At 37.3% G+C, this 22,655-nt stretch overlaps 1 protein-coding gene across 1 annotated transcript in view; it reads left to right on the top strand.

Annotated features, from left to right (window-relative positions):
* Positions 1-22,655, top strand: part of ptprga (protein tyrosine phosphatase receptor type Ga) — a 427,225-nt gene that overhangs the window by 225,918 nt on the left and 178,652 nt on the right. The window contains exons 3-4 of the mRNA XM_079844385.1: positions 15,869-16,051; positions 20,781-20,929. Of these exons, the coding sequence (XP_079700511.1) occupies positions 15,869-16,051; positions 20,781-20,929 (332 nt within the window). The remainder of the gene's footprint in view (positions 1-15,868; positions 16,052-20,780; positions 20,930-22,655) is intronic.

Below are 22,655 nucleotides of genomic sequence, written 5' to 3'. Positions count from 1 at the left end.
TAAGTACTGAGTTAAGGGTTTGAATACTTATGCAATGTACTCATTTAGGTTTTTCCTTTTTAATACATTTGCAAAGTTGTCACAGTTTTTTTTCTCTTCCATTTGTCATTATGACGATTGGTATGGAAGCTTGTTTCCTCCACTGAACAAAAAAATAAAAAAGGTAATTGTGACTTTTTATCTAACAATTCTGACTTTTTTTCTCGCATTTGTGTTTACATCTCATAATTCTGACTTTATTTACATATAAACTGACAATTGTGATTCATAAAAGTCCAATTCTGAGGGGGGAAAAAGACTGCACATCAACATGAGCAATACCGGACAAAGAAACACAGGAAACTGAGAGTTCAAATAGTCATGAAGATTGACATGAAACAGAACAGATGCAATAGGACTAATTACTAAACAAGTGAATTAACTAAAGATTAGGGACACAGGTAGACTGGGTTAACCCAGCCTGATCTGCCGGCGATTTGATTTCGCCCTGCAACTCAGGCTGCAAACCTGTACATTCATTTCTACCGCTTCTGTTACACTTTTGCGGGAACCAATCACAGACTGGCTTATCCACCTGGCTCGCTATTGACAGGTTTAACACGATGACTGATAGAGAAGCGATGGGTTGTTGCCCGTTGATCGCGCCTCTTGTGGTCTGATTGGTTGAAGGACTATCCAATTGCGTACAGAGTTATTTAATTTATGCCCGTTTATCACGCCTCTTGTGGTCTGATTGGTTGAAGGACTATCCAATGGCGTACTGAGTCATTTAATTTATGCTCGTTGATCACGCCTCTTGTGGTCTGATTGGTTGAAGGACTATCCAATTGCATACAGAGTCATTTGAAGTCATTTGGTCTGGTGATAGCCAGACAAGGACACAGGCAAACAGAGCAAACAAAGAGTTAGTACACTCACATACTACTAAGACAAATCAGAGACTTGAAATGATTTTAAAAGTTTATTTTAAACAAAATAATGTACTATTCACAACCAGTAAGGGTGGCATAGGTCGAAAAAAAAATACTGTATCTCTAGAATTGAAACCCAGTCGTGTTTTTTGCTCAATAAATGATTTTTTGCCGAAGGGACTTGCTTGGATATTTATTGGAGTTTTCTCTCTCCAGCTTGCTTTGTTTTTGATTTTAGCCGATGTTTTTTTTTTCTTTCTCTCTAACTCGGTTAAATCCGTTTGAAGTATTGTTGGAATTAAATTTTCCCTCTTTGCTCAAGGGGGTTTCATTATCTTTTATTTATCGCAAAATAAGGAAAAATCTCAGGACAGTGTCACTATATCAAACAATAGAGAGTGAAAAGCGAATGCAATTGAAAGAAAGGTTAGGTGAGGTAAGATGAAACAAGCAACTTCAGGGATTTTACTTCTAATAAAAAAGACTATTTTCCTCTAATGAGCATTTTGGCTGCTCGCTGTAATGTAGTTAGCACTTGCATTCGTTCCAGCTATTCTGGACATTCCTCGTGCTGGATTTAGGTTTCTTAAAACATGATCTGCTCAAAGGAAGTCATAAAACACTGTGAAATTTTAATAATGTAGTAGAGTTTTTCTTAAGAAGAAAGAACATTACAAGGTTTGTTCAATAAACAGTGCATTTTAAGGTCAGTGCCTCACATGTAAAGTCTATTATGATTATGAAATATGCTTTAAGAGTCTGTTTGTGACTCAATAACGCATGTACATGCTACCTTTATACAGACCAAAGTATTTCTCCTACTGTGACTATACACCCCCTCTCAATCAAAGAATTCATTCAAATATATATGTATATACATAAATGTAGCATTGATTTTTGTATTTAAGGACTATTTAAGTTGTCTGTTTAAGTCTTACATTGTTGTCTCGCATAAACAGAATACATCAACAGGAGTATCAGAGACAAGTGGCTTTGCAATTCACATGTTTGTACTATTTACTGAAACGTGAAAAGTGTAGCTGGTTGTACAAATGCTTGCTTTGAGTGTGTTGTAAGACACTACACCAGGATTGAGATATTACACATCTTATGTTCCCTGACTGTTAGCACTGACATGTAGGCTAGCTTTTTTTGTTACTCACATAGCTTCATACATATTTATAAAACTGTTCAGACGGAGAATTCTGATTGAATGAGCCTTATTGAAAATATGTGTCGAAATACTAGCATACTGTATGCACACCTTCTATATTAATTCGATAAGTTGCTTTGTTGCTTGTACATAATAAAGCCTATAGTTAGGGCCCGAACACCGATGGTGTAAAGACCCTATTGTAACTGCTCGGTCTAGTATTCTTTTTCTCCCAAATGAATTGCATTTTTGAGGGCCTAAACATGTTAGAAAACTCACACGTCAGAAGTGGTGAAAATGTACATCTGATATGGGTTTCAGACTTAGTCGTGGCAAAATGGCTCAATAGCGCCACCTACAAAATTTCAATTAAGCGTCATTTGCGCTACGTTTCACATACAAGTATGAAATTCATACACACGTGTAACAGCCCAATACCTACAAAAAAGTCCATGGGAGCAAAATCTGAAAACCAACAGGAAGTGAGTTTTTTCTTCTTCTTTTTTTTTCCCTGCAAAATGTTTGCAGTTTTTCCCATTTCCAGACGTTGAATTCTTAAAGTTCAACTCTCACTTCACTCGCTGTTCTAATAACTTTAGTGACCATTAGTAATGTATAAGTGCAGTGTTATTTTACATTTGATACCTGAATAGCTGAACATGTTTATTTCAATCGTATCTTTGTTCAACTGGATTTATTTGTGCAATTGCTAATTTGTTTATTTGTTCTTTTTTAAGAATTAACAGAGGTTTAGATGTTGATGTTTTATTGAAAATGGTTGGTCACCATTATGTGAATCAGTGTTTAATTTAGTTGGACAGTTTGACTCTTGGCTTTTTATGTGAATTTGTGGTTTTTGTTACAGTGTTAACAAAACACATAATCTGATCAAATCAAAAGAAGCCATAAACAAAAGTTGTAATGAAGAAAAATGTTTGACTAAACTCATCACTGACTAAGAATATTAAATATTATTAATAAATTCACTAACAACACTTTCTTGCCACTGATCAGACATTCTGAATTTTGATTTTTAAATACATTCTAGGGGGGAAAGTATAGACCATAGACGGTAAAAAAATATGGACCTAGTGTCCGTGACTTCACCCATAGGATTCTGATGAGCCGTTCTGAAGCGCAAAGTATGGACGAGATGGCCGTTGCCATCTTGTCAGTGCGTCATCGCGCGTCACTCCCGGATAACAGAAAATGGGCAAAAAGGCGGGACGTGGGCGGAGCTCAAGTGACGCGATGACTAACAGACAGCAGATAAATGGCCATCCACCTGTCACTCGAAGTGGCCACGCCCTTAATTATGCAGAACTTTAATGCTTTATATAATGTAAACGAATGAGTTGTAAAAAAAATTCACCCCCCTCACAGTCGTCATGAAGGGCAAAATTAGCCGGATAGACCAAAACCACAATTTGTACCAGGCTGTAAACATGTTTTAATCTGCTGTAAAGTTGGCCATTTTAACATGTGGCTCAATGAGATTCTGCTCCTTCTGGAGTCTGTCTCTAGTGGCCAGTCGATGAATTGCAGTTTAAGGCACTTCCGTATTGGCTTCAAGAGAAACTGCGGGAGGTTGCCGCTTGGTATAGACGCACACAGATATCAAGAATCAGCATATGAATCTCAACAATGGTGACATACTTAATGCTGCAATGCATGCTGGGAGTCATGAGTTTTATACTGTGGTGGCTTTGTAGGGTTGGAGCTAAACTCTGCAGGACATCAGCTCTCTAAAGTAACTATCACCCCAGTGACGGCCAATTGTACCTTAAAGGGTACAATTTTGTACTCTTTTTTTTTTTTGAGAGAGAGAGTGTACCCAACCCTAGTATTGTGCATTTTCGGAAACTGAATCTTTAGGCAGAACCGGAACCAGATCCGGATGATTTCTAATTGTAACTATTTATTAGCATTTATGTGCATTGTGCATTAATTAATTAAGTGAAATCAATGTAACAGAGTTGTATTGCTTTGTTAAACCTGCCGTGGCAGCTTCACCTTTGTATCCTTCACACTTTTTTAGCAGAGTCAGCAGAGAGCCATCACTCCTTCTCTTCTGTTGCGTAAGGGGTTGTGGGAAATATTATCCAAAAAACTCTTCAGAAAATCCAATAATAGCATACCATCTGGGTACTTTGGGCATGCTATTTCCTACGTATTATGATCTGGGACATGCTAATTCCAATATCGCATGTAATTCAGGATGGATAGCATGCAAATTGGGCCGCAGACATTGAGTAGAATGTAATATAGGCATCCCTGTGTACCCATAATACAATTGTAACAGGGGTGTGGATGACACAAAGACGACATAAAGTTTGTGCGAGGTGTGAAATAAACCTGTCTTTTCATGAGCTAGAACTCTGTGGAAATATATGCGACTCTTTGAGAATGTGTCTATTTTTCTTTGTTTATGTGTGTGTGCCTGTTGAGTCTATTGTGGGAAATGTTCTCTGACAGCGTGTGGATCTCCAGTCGCTCTTGACAGCTTTTGCTCATGGGTATTGAGTCCCACTGGGTTTACAGCCAGCGTTCTCTTCCTGCCTGGACACATACACACTCACACACAAACATAAACACACGCCACATCTAATTAACACAACGCAACATTCTGCCAGACAAGCTACTTTTAGCCTGTCCACCTCTGCACTTCAAACAGCCAAACGCTAACACCACGCAGCACCCATCCGAACCAAGGTGACTGGTTTCAGAGGGAGAAAGATTGACTGTATTTACGCAGTCAAATTGAGCTCTCTGGAGTACAATATCGCTAGTAACAGCTCTCATCGCATAAAAGATGCACAAACCAGTCATTCAGAGAGGCATCAGCATAGACACTTCACTCATTAGCTGTTAGCATGTGGCTACTGCAATCTTAAACCTATCCTCTTTTTTTTGTTTGTTCCTAAGAATTTGCTTTGGGATTCATCTCACACGGATCAAAGACTTTCAAAGTGTCAGCGCCACTCGCCTATGTTTACGCCACTTGATTCGTAATTATTTTTCTGGTTTGTTTTCCCAAAAGAGCTTTTATTTGTCAAAATTGGTAATGCACGTTATGCTAATGCAGGCCCCTGTGGAGACGATGACAGGCCTACAATTCAGTTTCTCGATGCAGGTCTCTCTCTTTCTCAGCTTTGATCGCTTTGGTGCTGATGCCACAGAGCTAAGTAGATCTGAGTAATTAAGCGCAATCATTGATCTAATTAAAGAAAGTAGAAGTTGTGTCAGAGGAAGCACCTCTTTAATAGGCTCCAGTGCATTATGGAGGACGATAAACAGACCAATGCAAACCATGATTCGTTACTCAAATGGCCTTCCCCTTGGGTTCTATAAAGGTCTATCTATCTATCTATCTATCTATCTATCTATCTATCTATCTATCTATCTATCTATCTATCTATCTATCTATCTATCTATCTATCTATCTATCTATCTATCTATCTATCTGTCTGTCTGTCTGTCTGTCTGTCTGTCTGTCTGTCTGTCTGTCTGTCTGTCTGTCTGTCTGTCTGTCTGTCTGTCTGTCTGTCTGTCTGTCTGTCTGTCTGTCTGTCTGTCTGTCTGTCTGTCTGTCTGTCTGTCTGTCTGTCTGTCTGTCTGTCTATTTATCTATCTATCCGTATGTCTGTCTATCTATCTATCTATCTATCTATCTATCTATCTATCTATCTATCTATCTATCTATCTATCTATCTATCTATCTATCTATCTATCTATCTATCTATCTATCTATCTATCTATCTATCTATCTATCTATCTTCATCTGTCTGTCCGTCTATCTGTCTATTTATCTATCTGTCCGTCTGTCTGTCTGTCCGTCTATCTGTCTATCTATCTATCTATGTATCTATCTATCTATCTATCTATCTATCTATCTATCTATCTATCTATCTATCTATCTATCTATCTATCTATCTATCTATCTATCTATCTATCTATCTATCTATCTATCTATCTATCTATCTATCTATCTCAATCTATCGATCGATCTTTCCGTCTGTCTGTTCGTCTATCTATCTATCTATCCGTCCGTCTATCTATCTATCTATCTATCTATCTATCTATCTATCTATCTATCTATCTATCTATCTATCTATCTATCTATCTATCTATCTATCTATCTATCTATCTATCTATCTATCTATCTATCTATCTATCTATCTATCTATCTATGTCTGTCTGTCTGTCTGTCTGTCTGTCTGTCTGTCTGTCTGTCTGTCTATATATCTTTCCATCTGTCTGTCCGTCTATCTGTCTATCTATCCGTCCGTCTGTCTGTCTATTTATCTATCTATCCGTCTTTCTGTCTATCTATCTATCTATCTATCTATCTATCTATCTATCTATCTATCTATCTATCTATCTATCTATCTATCTATCTATCTATCTATCTATCTATCTATCTATCTATCTATCATCTATCTATCTATCTATCTATCTATCTATCTATCTATCTATCTATCTATCTATCTATCTATCTATCTATCTATCTATCTATCTATCATCTATCTGTCTGTCTGTCTGTCTGTCTGTCTGTCTGTCTGTCTGTCTGTCTGTCTGTCTGTCTGTCTGTCTGTCTGTCTGTCTGTCTGTCTGTCTGTCTGTCTGTCTGTCTGTCTGTCTGTCTGTCTGTCTGTCTGTCTGTCTGTCTATCTATCTATCTATCTATCTATCTATCTATCTATCTATCTATCTGTCTGTCTGTCTGTCTGTCTGTCTGTCTGTCTGTCTGTCTGTCTGTCTGTCTGTCTGTCTATCTATCTATCTATCTATCTATCTATCCATCTATCTGTCCGTCCGTCCGTGTGTCTGTCTGTCTATCTATCCATCTATCTGTCCGTCCGTCCGTGTGTCTGTCTGTCTATCTATCTTTCCGTCTGTCTGTCTATCTTTCTATCTTTCCGTCTGTCTGTCTGTCTGTCCGTCTATCTATCTTTTATCTGTCTGTCCGTCTATCTGTCTATCTATCTGTCCGTCTGTCTGTCTGTCTGTCCGTCCGTCCGTCCGTCCGTCTTTAATGAACGGAAAGTTTAAACATTATTTTTTATATTTTTTATTTGAAACATAAATATTTTTAGCATAATAAATATCTTTACTGTCATTTTTTGATCAATTGATTGCATCCTTGCTGGATAAAAGTATCAATATCTTTTAAAATAGCAATAATGTGAATGCAATAATCAAGATTGTTCTAAAGTATTACATTGGAAATCTAGTTGTTGTTGTTGTTGTTTTTGCTATTATTATTATTAAAAAAGCACCCTAAAATATTTTCCTGCATGTAATTTGCTGTTTTAATCTAGATGCCCACTTATACTGTCATCTCCATAAGGGTTCAGTGTGTGTGAGAGTACTGTAGTGGAGAGGGAATAAGAAAGCTTTCTTTCTCAGCTTTCACTGGCAGTCACACTGTCTGATAGAGTCAAGCCGGGTAAATCCAGAAACACCACAGACCCATGTGTCTCTGTGTTTATGACCCATCACTAATGCACCTGCAGCTGAGAGACAGGCTTAGTGTGACATATCATAGACACGTCAGAAACCCTAAGAGAAGCCACAGGAGAATTTTCAAGATGTTTTTCCGTTGTTTGTCTCTCTCTTTCTCTCTATCTCTCTTGCCCATCCAAATTGCCACCACCTTCCAAATGGCATGTTTGTTTATCGAACCATAATGTTGATATTGGGCACACATAATGTAAATAATCTTCAAACACACTTTTGTTCAAATCAAAAATTCACCGTTGCCCTCACTTTTTCTGCATCAGTACGGTCTGTTCTGCATTGTGAACGGTCCGAGGTCAGTACATTACACAGCTGTGGAGAGAATTGTTGCTAATTGAGTGAAAAGCACATTGTCTCTGGGGGGGCAAATGCATCATTTAGGTATATTTACACTCAAGATTCTCTGTTAAATCACGTCAGCTCTCTGGAGATTTGGAGACAGTTCCTGGTGAAATATGCATGAGAACAGCAGCATTTGCGGAAAAGGACTTTTGCTTTCAATGTCTCCCTTTGACACATTTTGATGAGGGCATGGTTGTACTTGTCAGAGGAATTTTTGAGTGGCACGTCTTGTTTCGGAAGGGTTCTGAAAGGGACCAGAGGGCGGGAAAGAAGCTCACTCTAGTCTGCCTTCTCTTCATTTTATAAATCTTTTTTTTTTTTGGTTCAAATAATATACAGAATTTGTTTATGTCTCAATGACATAAGGGTATTTTTTAATCTATTGATTTATTCAAAAATACAGTCAAATGCAATACATATAGGCCCGGTTTCACAGACAGGGCTTAGACTAAGCCAGGATTAGTCCTTAGTTCAATTAGGACATTTAAGTAACTTTTATAAATGTGTCCAAGAAAAAAACATTACTGGTGTGCATCTTGAGACAAAACAATGCCACTGACATATTTTAAGATTTGTCAGTGCAAGTTTTTTTTCAGTTAAAACAGCTCAAACATGCATTTTAGTCTAGGACTAGCTTAAGCATTGTCTGTGAAACCGGGGGATAGAGACTTGAATGCACCCTTTAAAATAAATTCACGAGTTCATGAGCCCATAAAATCTTAGCGTAAATGGTAAACATATTTGGCTTGCTGTCTGGCAAAAAGGAAGGAGAAGGGGAAGAGAAGGCATACCGAAAAAATAACAAACAGTGGTAAGAGGCTGGTTTTATACCTTGATATTAATTGAAAGTTTAGATGGACGTACTCCTCCCGCAATTACGTTTAATAACTTCACATCATTATTGGTGATATACTGTATAGCCAAAAATGGCCTGTTGTAATACTGAAGAAAAACAATCTTAATTAAAAGAAGAAAAAAAAAATTATTATTCCATTCAATGAGAGCAGCTTGGACATTCTGCAAAATATATTTTATAAGATATATATTAGATATATAAGATATATTTCCAGAAAGACAAACAGGTTTTGATAGACATAAGGCATAAGAAGACAGATTTTTCATTTCAGGCGAGCTATCTTTTTAAACATTGAGAGAATCAATGGTTAGAGTGGTTGTGTGTTTTGCGTCTTTTTCCTCAAAACGTAATCTCATTTTAGGAGATCCATCAGCCTCTCTCACTCTCTTTCTTTCTCTCTCTCTCTCTCAACAAAGTAAGAAAAGAAGAAGAAGGAAACGGTGAACAGAGGCAGTATTGATTGAGCCGAGAAAGGGGTCAGAGGTGAATGAAATGTTGATTTGACACCTGGTCTGTGCTCCCTCTCTTTCTGTCTGGAGGGAGGAATGGAGGGTAAATCAAAACAGAAGGAGGCTGAGATCTCTCACAACTATTTAATGATGGAATAGGTTGAACCTTCGCCTCTGTCCTCGCAAGAATAGCTTTCCATGTACTGTACCAGCCACTGTGTGTTTTTACTAAAAGAGACGAAGGGCTGAATTAATTGCAGGTTAAGTTGATAGACAGTTGCACAAACTCCTATCAACATAAGGAAACAAACAAAAAAATGCACATGATGGTCGTGGAATTGAAAAATTTGATCCTATTGTACATAATATAAACTCATCTAAAGGATTATTAGGAACACCATACTAATGCTGTGTTTGACCCCGTTTCGCCTTCAGAACTGCCTTAATTCTACGTGGCATTGATTCAACAAGGTGCTTAAAGCATTCTTTAGAAATGTTGGCCCATATTGATAGGATAGCATCTTGCAGTTGATGGAGATTTGTGGGATGCACATCCAGGGCACGAAACTCCCGTTCCACCACATCCCAAAGATGCTCTATTGGGTTGAGATCTGGTGACTGTGGGGGCCATTTTAGTCCAGTGAACTCATTGTCATGTTCAAGAAACCAATTTGAAATGATTGGAGCTTTGTGACATGGTGCATTATCCTGCTGGAAGTAGCCATCAGAGGATGGGAACATGGTGGTCTTAAAGGGATGGACATGGTCAGAAACAATGCTCAGGTAGGCCGTGGCATTTAAACGATGCCCAATTGGCACTAAGGGGCCTAAAGTGTGCCAAGAAAACATCCCCCACTCCATTACACCACCACCACTAGCCTGCACAGTGGTAACAAGCCATGATGGATCCATGTTCTCATTCTGTTTACGCCAAATTCTGACTCTACCATCTTAATATCTCAACAGAAATCGAGACTCATAAGACCAGGCAACATTTTTCCAGTCTTCAACTGTCCAATTTTGGTGAGCTTTTGCAAATTGTAGCCTCTTTTTCCTATTTGTAGTGGAGATGAGTGGTACCCGGTGGGGTCTTCTGCTGTTGTAGCCCATCCGCCTCAAGGTTGTGCGTGTTGTGGATTCACAAATGCTTTGCTGCATACCTCGGTTGTAACGAGTGGTTATTTCAGTCAAAGTTGCTCTTCTATCAGCTTGAATCAGTCGGCCCATTCTCCTCTGACCTCTAGCATCAACAAGGCATTTTCGCCCACAGGACTGCCGCATACTGGATGTTTTTCCCTTTTCACACCATTCTTTGTAAACCCTAGAAATGGTTGTGTGTGAAAATCCCAGTAACTGAGCAGATTGGGAAATACTCAGACCGGCCCGTCTGCCACCAACAACCATGCCACGATCAAAATTGCTAAAATCACCTTTCTTTCCCATTCTGACATTCTGTTTGGAGTTCAGGAGATTGTCTTGACCAGGGCCACACCCCTAAATGCATTGAAGCAACTGCCATGTGATTGGTTGATTAGATAATTGCATTAATGAGAAATTGAACAGGTGTTCCTAATAATCCTTTAGGTGAGTGTATAGTCTTGTGCTAATGTGGTAGCAACTCCAGTACTCAGGGGGGTGATAGAGATACCTACAAAGGTCTGTGTCATTAAACCAGATTTGTTAATGTGTTGAGTGGTGTATAGATAATGTATAGAGTGGTGCAGGTGTGACATACCTTTGTAGGCCAAAACAAGGAAGCGATTTTAGCACTTCCGCTTCCTTCGTCCCGAAGTCAAAGGGTTTTGGTTAAATGGCTGAAATAAGGTCTGTGGTGAACACAAGCTCAAGACAAGTTCACATTTTATTCAACGACATAAAATACATCAGTATTACCCCACGTGTGATTTTTTTTTAGCTGTTACGTGTCTTGAAAAAGATGGTTGCTAAGTGGCTAAATGAGTCGGTCGAGGAGATTAAACGTCATCCCTCTATACAGGTAACCTCAGTCCGCTTTTACAGCCTCATTATGCATTAACTCAAACGTTCTGGGAAAATGTTTTGAGAAACTGAAAGAGTTGTCGGAAGACTGGTGATGGTGACGTTGTGTAGTCCGTTTATAGCCTACCTTTAGCTTTTTACTTATGGCGACTGCATTTAGGCTTCAAAATTATTAAAAGTTGTGTTCATCTGTGATAATTATATTAATGAACAAAACGTGTAAGTATCATAAACTTTTGTTGATCACAGAGAGCTTGTTTTTAGCGATAACACAAAAGCCTATGGGGAACTCCTATTGGGTTTTGTTTTGGGACCCAGTGTGATTCTAACTGCCGGTTGGCCTACATAGTGACGTCACACCCCTCTATTACAATTTAACTTGCTTGCTCAGCAAATGATTCCATGTTTAAGTAGTTGACTAGTAGTTGACATGAAAGCGACAGCTGACTGTAGAAGACAATTTATGCTAATGCTTGCTATGGACCTTAGAGTAGATGCTATAGATCCTGATGTTTCAAGTAGGGCTTTGCATTGACACAAATTGCAGGATTCGAATCATTTCACAAGTTTACAATTTGATTCAATGCAATTTGATGTACATTCTCAAAAAAAGATACAGTGGAGGCACAATTTTGTTCCTTGGGTAACAAAACGTATAACTGTACCTTTAAAGGTAAACGATTGGTCCTTAGGGTACAGTTATACCATAGTTTTCGTCTACTTAGAGCAGGGCAAGTTCGATCCTAGAGAGCCGCTGTCCTGCAGAGTTTGGCTCCAACCCTGAAAGACATCTATAGAAGCTCTTATTGAGAATTAACAGAGGTTTAGATGTTGATGTTTTATTGAAAATGGCATTATGGTGATCAGTGTTTCATTTAGTTGGGCAGTTTGACTCTTGGCTTTTTATGTGAGTTTGTGGTTTTTGTTACAGTGTTAACAAAACACAGAATCTGTTCAAATCAAAAGAAGCCATAAACAAAAATGATCATGAAGATAATAGGGTACAAAAACGTACCCTTAAGGGTACTACACCAGTGACGGTCACTTGTACCTGAAAAGGTACAATTTTGTACTCTTTTTTTTTTGAGAGAGAGTGTAGACTCATTTGTACATACAGTATATATTAGGTACAGTAAATGTCAATTTTTCTCAAGAAAAAAAGCACACACATAATTATATTTCTACTCCAATTCCTTTTTTTTTTAAATATCAACATTTAAAAGGTAGCTGTCATTAAAATAATGTTTATTAAAAACGTGTGAAGTCAGATTTGCGTACTAGAAGTGTTTGCATTCATGTATTTGCTTACACATATTTACGTACAGTACATTTTGGACCAGGTTAATACTATATATTTTTTTAAAATGCTAATGTTAACGGGACAGAGCTCAATGATTTAATGGAACAAACAAAACCATAAACCCAGCAAACCAAATAAAAAAGAAATAGTAGCGATCTCTATTTTTCTGCTCAGAGGCAGGGTTATGTACTTGGACCTTTGTTTTTCTCATCTGAGATGCGTATCCTGAGGTGTGGTTGGGATTAAGTTTGCGTGTGCAGTTTTTCTAACCCTGTTAGGGCTGCATTAAGGAGTGAGTAATCTCTTCACACGCAAGTCCTCGCTCTCTTTCATTACCCAGCAGTGCTGCCCGGATCTATAGCACTCTGCCGCTCCATATGAAATCCAGACCTGTCCAATCAATATGCCCCAAGGCTGCAGTGAGGGCAGAGGCTGAGGAGGATGAATCCTAATTTGATGAAATACGCATTTCGGATCGGCCCGGATGCTTGCAGGGCTGGGGTAATTGTCGACAAATACATCTTAAATGCCGGTAGCTGAGGATTGCTTTCAATTAGGGATGGACCTTCTGTTTAGCTGTTTGTGGACCGCTGCTCGCATCTCACCAAGTCTGAGAGGCGAAGGAACACTCGCATACTCCCACTCTGGCACTGTAGTGTCTCATCAGGATGTGGTTATTGCTCTGAAAGGTGCATTTATGATTTGGCAGGCTTTAACTGTAAGCAAAGCCAAAGCGGTGCTTTAAACTGTACTAGAGGGTTTAATGGACTCTTAAAATATTCTTGTCTTGTTTGCTTGTCTCATTTTGTGTGCTGAAGTAAAATTGCCTGCTCATACTTTTATTTTATTATGTATAAGATGACTACTGTGTGGCATTGATCACTGATAGTTTCGCACAATGTTGGGGAAGCTGCTTTCAAACTGTAATACGCTGTGATTTTTGGACAAAATTAGTTACTGGAAGCGTTGTTTTGAAAGCAGCTGAGCTACTGTCATAATGCTAAAAAATTTAATAAAGTTATTAGTGTGACTACTAAAGTGTTTAACTCTTTTTTTTACTGTTGTTAGCATTAACTGTAGCATACAAAGTTAGCAGTAATGTTGGGCTAGATTATTTAACTAGTCTTCTTATAGGGGAGAGCGGGGCAAAACCTAACGCAGAGTTAGTTGTAACACACATGGTTTAAAACCTTCCACAGATGCCAGCATGATGAAACTTAGTGTATTTACTAGTTGCCATATCAACATTATTTAGAGAAAAAAAGCTAAAAGGCTAATCCAAGAACAGGCAAGAAATCCAAAGAGACAAGAACCAGGGAAATGCACAGAGATGCAATACAACAACATACAAAACCTCACAGTGAATGACAGGATGTACAGGCTAGATATATGCAGAGGTAATGAGGTAAATGAGACACAGTTGTAAACAATGAGTGCTGATGAGTCCGGGCAAAGGATTATGGGTAATGTAGTCTTTGATGGATTCACAGTGTTCTTGTGGTAATCAGGACACTCTCACTGGTGAATCGTGACACATACTCTATTACTGTTGGTCGCTAAATATTTCTATTGTAAAACAGTTGTCTTACTTACATCTACTTTATATCTTTCCTCAAACTCTAGTTGCGTTCTGACAGTGACATTAAGAACCGCCTTCTTTGATTTGATTGGCCATCTCCATCATTTTGACATTGACGAGTGCAGAGTAACCTAAAATGTAATCAGTCTAGAAATTTAACTTTAAAAATTTTGTGAGAAAATATGAATTCTAAAATGCTTTTTATTTTTCATTCATAGTTCAGACAAAATCAGTGGCTCTGACCATTGTGCCCCAACCCCTCCAAACTCTTTTTTCAAACTCTCTAACAAGTAAAATTGTGGCAATGGAGGAACCAATTATAAAAAGAACGCCGCCGAATATTTTTACACATCACATTTACCCAGCATGCCGTTATATTGATTATATTGATTATAATATTGATTTCTCGATTTGAATCGATTCTCATTTTTACCAAACAATATCAATTCTTAAATCCCAAGAATCGATGAGTCATCCGGTTTTCAGTTGATGAATGAACGGGACATTGTAGCGCACCTCCCATCCAATAAATCGCAATAATCTTTATGCTTTATTACTATTGATATGAAACAAAGTCTAAGATTTCAAATGATGTCCATTTTATTCCAAAATTCGAAAGCATAAATACCGTTTTGTCAGAAACGGCAGTGTGGAGCCCACGTGAACTCATCCGCTTTAATACCAGTTACAGCGCAAAATAAACATGAATGATCTGAAAGTGTTAAAAGATACAGTACAACTTACTGAAATCTGTATCATGTCACATGGAATCGCTCAATCAGTGTTTCAACCATAGTGTGAATAAAACAGCTTGTAAACAATGTCATGTAACGTCACATTTACCTCAGAAAAACCATATCCAGTGTCCATAAACTCGTTAGTCAGCTAGAAAAATTTACTCTAGAGAGGAGCATTTTGCTAAATATATGCACCATATTACATAGGCTATTCATTATCATGTTTAATGTTCTTCAATATTTAATGCATGTTTGAATAAATCTGGCAGGTTTTTATGACAGCCACCATTGAAATGTTATATAAATATGAGTATAAATATGATTATGTAATTGTAAAGTTGATATTATAACTTTATTATTATTAAAAAAAGCCTAATTGAATGTAATTTAATGTTTGTATACAAATCAATTCATTTTTACCTTCAATGTTATAGTAGGCTAACTGACTCCCTTAGTTTACAGCATTATTCAGAGTTTTTTTTTTCCTTCAGAAAATTTGCCATGTATTGTACTTGATATATATCCAAAATATTCTATATTGAATCGAATCGCAAGCTTGTGAATCAAAATCGAATCGAATTGTGAAATTGGTGTCAATACCCAGCTCTACACACAACAGGAGATCATAGAACAACTCATTCCATTAGCATGTGCTAGCTTGGTAGCTGGCTTGTCAAATAAGGATTTATCAGTAAAAAAATGCTCCTGGTTACTTCCAAAAACTGATTCCATATTTGTCTCTACTGAGTGCTTGTAAACTTCTCAGCGGAATTTGAAAAAAATCAAGTCTGCTTTAGTCTGTGTGGTTCAAAGGTCTTGGATTAGAGTTTGACTGCTCTGTCAGTTCATCAAGCTTTTCCGTTTTTTTTTTCTCTTTTTTTGGAGACAGACAAAGATGGTCGTCTCAGGACATCTCTAGTGTGTTTTGACTGGCATTTATGAAGAATAAAGTGAGTCTGGGAGCTGTTCGGCTTCTGTTTGCAGTATGATGATCCATTGATTTGCTGTCTCTCTCTTCTGCAGGGACGTACGGACCAGATACAGGGTGGGCGGCAGCTTTTCCTGAGTGTCAGGAGAGAAACCAATCGCCAATCAATATAGCCGACCAAGACACTAAGGTCTCGATGGAGTACCAGGAACTCACGCTGGACGGGTTTGATGCAGAGTCGTCCAACAAGACCTCGATGAAGAACACAGGCAAAACTGGTAAATACGCAAGACAGTCTGTGATAGTTCATCAAGAAAGAGAACATTGATCTGTCATGGCATCAGATATAAGGCAGAATGTCCTGGGCTGCATTCCTCTAAAGCATGGGGAGCTAAGTTGATCGTAGAGACCATTGGTGGCAATTTTGAGAAACGTGAATGGGGTTTAAAATGGGTCATAACATTGGGTCAAAGATCTTTGCACTGCTCAAAGATCAATATTTAAGTTATCACTCACAAATATTTCTCTAATTTTAGAATTATTCTATATATTTTTATAGATTTTTCTAAATATTTTTATTAGAGACTTGAGAGTGACTGACAATTATTGGAAAGGGAAAGGGTTTAGATTACGCTGGAGTCGATACTAAAGAAACGTGTGCCATTTCTATAAATGATAGGTTACATTGAATGGAAGTGTTCAACTCTTATACTTTCAAGCTCTATCAAACTTTTACGATGTGATCTCCCCCCTGAACTTTTCACACCCGAATTCTGTTTTCCTGCTACAGTCTTGCACCATTAAGCCGTACTGCAGCGGCGCATATTGGGGAAGTAAACACAGACACGAATTGCCCAGCATTTTCCTCCTTAACATAATCCGTGCAGAGGAAGACAAATGTCCCGCTGTTGTCCTATGAATAATGGAGAGCTGCTCTGCTATTTATAACTGACACATGAGTGTTTTATCAGCGAAATAATCACCTGGAACAGGGCGGCACAATAAACCTACAGACCCGGCACCTCTGAATTATGCATGACTCAATCAATGTTTTAAATCATCTTCTCTATGGACGACTACGACGTCAAGTGACCCTTGACCTTCTCACCTTGAGCGAAACACTCATTAGGGATGTCCTGAAAAGGAATAAGTGTGAGAAGAAGAAGAAGAAGAAAAAATTACTTGGATGTCTTCGTCATGGAATACTAGCGTACTGTGCAGTATATAGTGTACACTAGTGGTTCTTAACAAGGTGGCCACAAAAAGACAAAAAAAGACATAACTTATTATAAATGCTGAAACACAAATAAATCAAGATGTTTTTTGTTTTTTCTATTTAAAATACCATATCTTGAATCCTTTTACAATCACAAAATGAATCGTGGTTAATTATTTTTTTTATATATATCAACAATCCTAAGTTTTAAATACATGCAGCATTGTAATAATTACAGCGGAAATGCCTGAGAAAATATCTTCAAATATTGTATTGGACGGTCATTTCATTTAATAAAACGCATTGGTAACACTTTATAATAACTGCACGCTATGAAGCATTAGTTAAGCATTAGGAAATAGTGAATTACTTATTTATAAAGCATTAATATACATTAATAAGCAGTTTATAAATACAGCTATAAATGCTTTATTCTTGATTTATAAGAATATCTATGATGTGTTTAATAATTGTATTTTCATACTTTATAAATGATCAATTTATCATTTCTAAATAAAGTATTACATTATTTACAAACTAGTTATTTAAGAGTTGGCAATGGTTCATTTGATCATTTAGAAAGTGTAAGTAAAAAATGTATAAACTTTTTAAATGTACATTTATACATTTTGTTATTTAGAAATATAGTAATAGTTACGCAGTGTGTTAATAAATGCTTTATTAACATGTATTCCTACTGTAATTCATGATTAATTCAGGTAGTTATAAAACATTTACTAGTTGTTAGTTAACTATTTCTGTGAGCTCATCTAAATTGGGGTCTATTTATGCCTTGTAAAGTTTTTACAAAGTTGATGGCTCGGTTTTCTTCAAAAAACAACACAGAGTGATACAAAACATAGAAATATTTATTTCATAATGCAAAAAATGAAACTGTACAACTGGTAACTTGAAAAATAACCCTCTTCAATGTCATAGAAATATAACATTCCTGTACACCTCCAGAAAACATAACTGTGCAGTAAAATGAAACTAAGCCTCTGCAATCTGAAATCAAACATTGCTGAATAAAAATGTACCAGTGCCAACACTGGATTACAGGAGTGCCAAAATACAACAAATAAAATTTGTATAAAAAAATTATAATATAATAAAATATTTTGCAGTGTCAAAACTACCTCAGCATTAACTTTAAAACATTAGAGAACAGCAATGCAGAAGAAAACTGAGCCTTTAAATCTCCTTTGTAAAAGCTTTACGAGGCATCACTTTAGATGAGCTCACAGAAATAGTTAACTGATAACTACTAAATGTTTTATAACTACCTGAATTAATCATGAATTATAGTAGGAATACATGTTAATAAAGCATTTATTAACACTGGGTAACTATTACTATATGTCTAAATAATATGTATAAATGTATATTTAAATAGTTTATTAATCCTTTACACTTTCTAAATGATCTTATGAACCACTGACAACCTCTAAATAACTGGTTTGTAAATAATGTAATACTTAAATTAGAAATGATAAACTGATCTTTAATAAAGTATGAAAATACAATTATTAAACACTTTATACATATGCTTATAAATCAAGAATAAAGCATTTATAGCTGTATTTATATTATAAACTGCTTATTAATGTCTATTAATGCTTTATAAATGATAAATTATCTATTTACTAATGCTTAACTAATGCTTCATAGCGTACCGTTATTATAAAGTGTTACCAAAGCAGTCAATTAAAGTATAAATAAATTATTTAATATAAAATATATAGTGATAAATTCAAATGTTTATTAATCCAATTTTCTGTAAAGATGCCTTATCTAGAGGCAGTCAAAATTGAAGATCAAGTCAAGTACAGTGCATTGTTTGGTACAGTATTTCACTCAGTGTGCTCTGTTCTGTCTCATGCATACTGAAATATCACCTATTGTGCACAGTATACATGATATATACTGCAGAAAAAGTAAAAGCAGTGTGCTCTTCCGAACATACACTCTCAAAAAAAAAAAGAGTACAAAATTTTACAAGTGTCCGTCACTGGGGTGGTACCTTTAAGGGTACGTTTTTGTACCTGTTAGTCAGGGGTAGGCAAGTTCGGTCCTAGAGAGCTGATGTCCTGCAGAGTTTAGCTCCAACCCTACTAAGCCACCACAGTATAAAACTCATGGCTCCCAGCATGCATTGCAGCATTAAGTATGTCACCATTGTTGAGATTCATATGCTGATTCTTGATATCTGTGTGCGTCTAAACTTTTCCCCCCTAGAATGTATTTAAAAATCAAAATTCAGAATGTCTGATCTGTGGCAAGAAAGTATTGTTGGTGAATATTATTTATTAACATTTTTAGTCAGTGATGAGTTTAGTCAAACATTTTTCTTCATGACAATTTTTGTTTATGGCTTCTTTTGATTTGAACAGATTCTGTGTTTTGTCAACACTGTAACAAAAACCACAAACTCACATAAAAAGCCAAGAGTCAAACTGCCCACAATGGTGACCAACCCTTTTCAATAAAACATCGACATCTAAACCTCTGTTAATTCTCAATAAGAGCTTCTATAGATGTCTTTCAGGGTTGGAGCCAAACTCTGCAGGACAGCGGCTCTCTAGGACCGAACTTGGTATAATTGTACCCTAAGGACCAGTTGTGTACCTTTAAAGGTACAGCTATACGTTTTGTTCCCCAAGGAACAAAATTGTACCTCCACTGCACCTTTTTTTCTGAGAGTGTAGAGGTGTTTTTGCGAGCGAGCGAGCGAATGTGTGTTGCTGTACTGGCCAATACAGAAGCTTCTGACAGACCCCCACCAAATTATACTTAAGAAATTCATGAGATCTTGGAACCTTGAAGAAACATTTGCATTGATCAAGGATTTGCTGGCAGACGAGGCCTAGTTTTCGCAAGCTGCCGTTCCAAGGTCCTGCTGGCTAAGCCGTCTAATTCCTGCCTGTTTGTTAAAGCTCATGAAGCTCAAAGCCGGAATAACTAATGAAACCGATTCTCCCTCTCATGACGGATTACGTCAAAAAATCAACAAAAGACCAAACAACTTAAAGAGGAGTCGCGAGAAGGACAGAGAGCGGTGTTGTTTTTTCCCAGGCTTGAGAGTGTGCGTTTGTGCAAGAGTGTGTCGTGCGTTTTGCCCCTGGCACCTCCAAGTCACTCCTCGTTGCTGTGGTGACGGATTCAGACTGCCACCAGTTGATTGCTTCAATATCTCAAAGGTTGGACACTAGCCTGTTTCGCTAAGATTACAAGGGAGGTTTCAGAGGAGCCGTTCGTTTAAATAGGACACAAGTCTCTTGTGGCAAGCGGCGGGTAAAAATCACTCTGAAATTCAATCAGAAAAAGAAATCTGTCCAACAAAGGCTGTGCTATTTAAGGTTGCACCCATTAATTAAAGTCCGGTCCTGTTGCAAAAGACCAATTTGTGAATCGAAACGCTCTTAGACGGAAGAGCTTTCTCTATCAGTTCTCCCCCTTTTTTAAAGGCTCTTGTTTTACGAAATAACAAAAGGAATCAAAAAAGCAATTTCAAACGATGTGAGGGGGAAATGTCTTCTCTCAGCCAAATTACGGCTTCATTTGAGACCTGGCCTTCTGAGGGCAACGGCAGAAAGGAATTGTGTATGATATTCAGCCCATGTCTCTAAGGAAGCTAAATGAATAATCCTAAATACTGAAAGGAAGTGTCCTCCCGTCTATTTTCAGTCTGTGCTTGGAATGCGTTTGTTTAATGTGTATGCCAGGAATGTGGTCTTTATCTCTCTGTTTCTCCCTATTTAACCCTCTTTCCTTTTCTCTGCACCTCACAGTGGCCATCTTCCTGAAGGACGATTATTTTGTGAGAGGAGCCGGGCTACCGGGCCGCTTCAAAGCCGAGAAGGTGGAGTTCCACTGGGGCCAGAGCAATGGTTCCGACGGCTCGGAGCACAGCATCAATGGCAGGAGATTCCCAGTGGAGGTGAGCCGCAGCTAATCTCTCTCCAACGTCTGTTCCGTATCTAAACAAACCAGCCCAACCAACTCCCAACTCTAGCCTTACTTGCTTTATTTTCCGGGCTTCGCCAACTTTTACTTACTTGGGACTTACTTGTCTCAAGAACATTCAAGCTGTGTTTTAAGAACACTATAAATTTCAAATGGCCCAAGATTTGGGATGCTTTGAAGTCTATAAGAGTGTCCATGATAAAGAAGAAAATTCTAGATTAAAAATAGTTTAATGGTGCTGAAATGTCATGTGGTGTAACCAACAAGTACAAAGCATATTGTCCTTACATCTTGAATACATTGTCATTCCAAATAAAAGTTCTAAATAACGGTAACTTTTTTGGGGGTAGTCACACCTCATGGCTACAATATAAATAAACTAAACTCGACTTGCCATAATAAAGGACATTCTGAGAGAATTTCTGTTTTAATCTAGACATGACACACTCTCGAGGGTCTGCTGAGGTCCTTCCATTTTTCTGTTTCTCCATATTGGCTGTACCACAGGACAAAAGTTTATATACTGAATATATAAAGGTTAAGGTTGCTTAATCTTAAGGCTTAAGACTTTAGGTTTTACGGTACGTACCTCGGCTTTGAAGTCATGGTTCGGGACAGGTTCGGTACAGCAGGGGAGAGAAAACGAAATATAAAATTGCTTTTTTATTTCTTTTTCTTTTTCTTAAACAGTGGTTTACTGAACAAATTGTGTCTGCCCTTAAATTAATTCAATTATAACTAAAAGTTTCTTAAAGATAATGCTGTAAATTATATAGGGAGCCCTTACTTGCACATTACTATAATATTAAAGGACAGAGCCCAAACTCTTAGCCTAAATTCAGTTGCTATTTTATTTTGAGATATAATAATCAACACTTGTATGCAAACATGTACACTTCACATAAGGCAGTTTTTGCATTAACTGCTAAATCTAATTATAAAATTATGTTTTTTCTCCAATTCGTTGAAATATAATAATTTATACACAGTGACAGATTTATTTAAACATACATTAAATAATCAAGACATCAGTAACAGGTTCAGTAGAATATAATGAATATATATGCTAATATAGTGTATATTTAGTGAAAGAGTTGATTTCTCTAGTGAACTAACAGCTGTGGACAGTAAATGACTCCTGGGGCCTATACCATGATGGTAGTTTAACAAACTCAGGGTTACAAGATTAGTTTTGAGTTGACAATAATACAAATATTAAGAATTTAAACAAATTTACACAGCAGGAAGAAAAAAGCTGTCTATAAAGGACAACTTTAAGAAAAATCTTACTAAGTCAATGCAAGTAAAAGTTATGAAGTTAGTTTAGTTCAGGGGTTTTCAAACTGGGGTCCGGGGACCCCCAGGGGTCCTCCAGAAGGTTCTAAGTGGTCCCCAGAAAATTTCAAAGAATAAAAAGACAAAGCAAAAATGGATAAAGTCTACCGAACATTCTAACTGTTTTTCTCCTTTCTTGCTGTATACATACTCTCCAGAATTATATACTGTATGTTTGCTTTGTATCATTCTAGTGAGTTTGTATCACTATAGTCCCCTTTATCATGCTCACTGGGGTTGTAAGGCAGTATTCTGAACTCAGTAGGTAAACTGCTTACATACATTTATTGTGAAAGTTGCTTATACAAATATTTTTTTATTGAAAATGTTCTTCTTCAGGTTTATACATCCAACATTAAGTATGG

The sequence above is a fragment of the Gobio gobio genome, assembly GCF_949357685.1.
Source record: "Gobio gobio genome assembly, chromosome: 19".
Lineage (NCBI taxonomy): Eukaryota > Metazoa > Chordata > Actinopteri > Cypriniformes > Gobionidae > Gobio > Gobio gobio.
The sequence above is the reverse complement of the archived record's forward strand: the minus strand, read 5'-3'. Positions and strand labels throughout refer to the sequence as shown.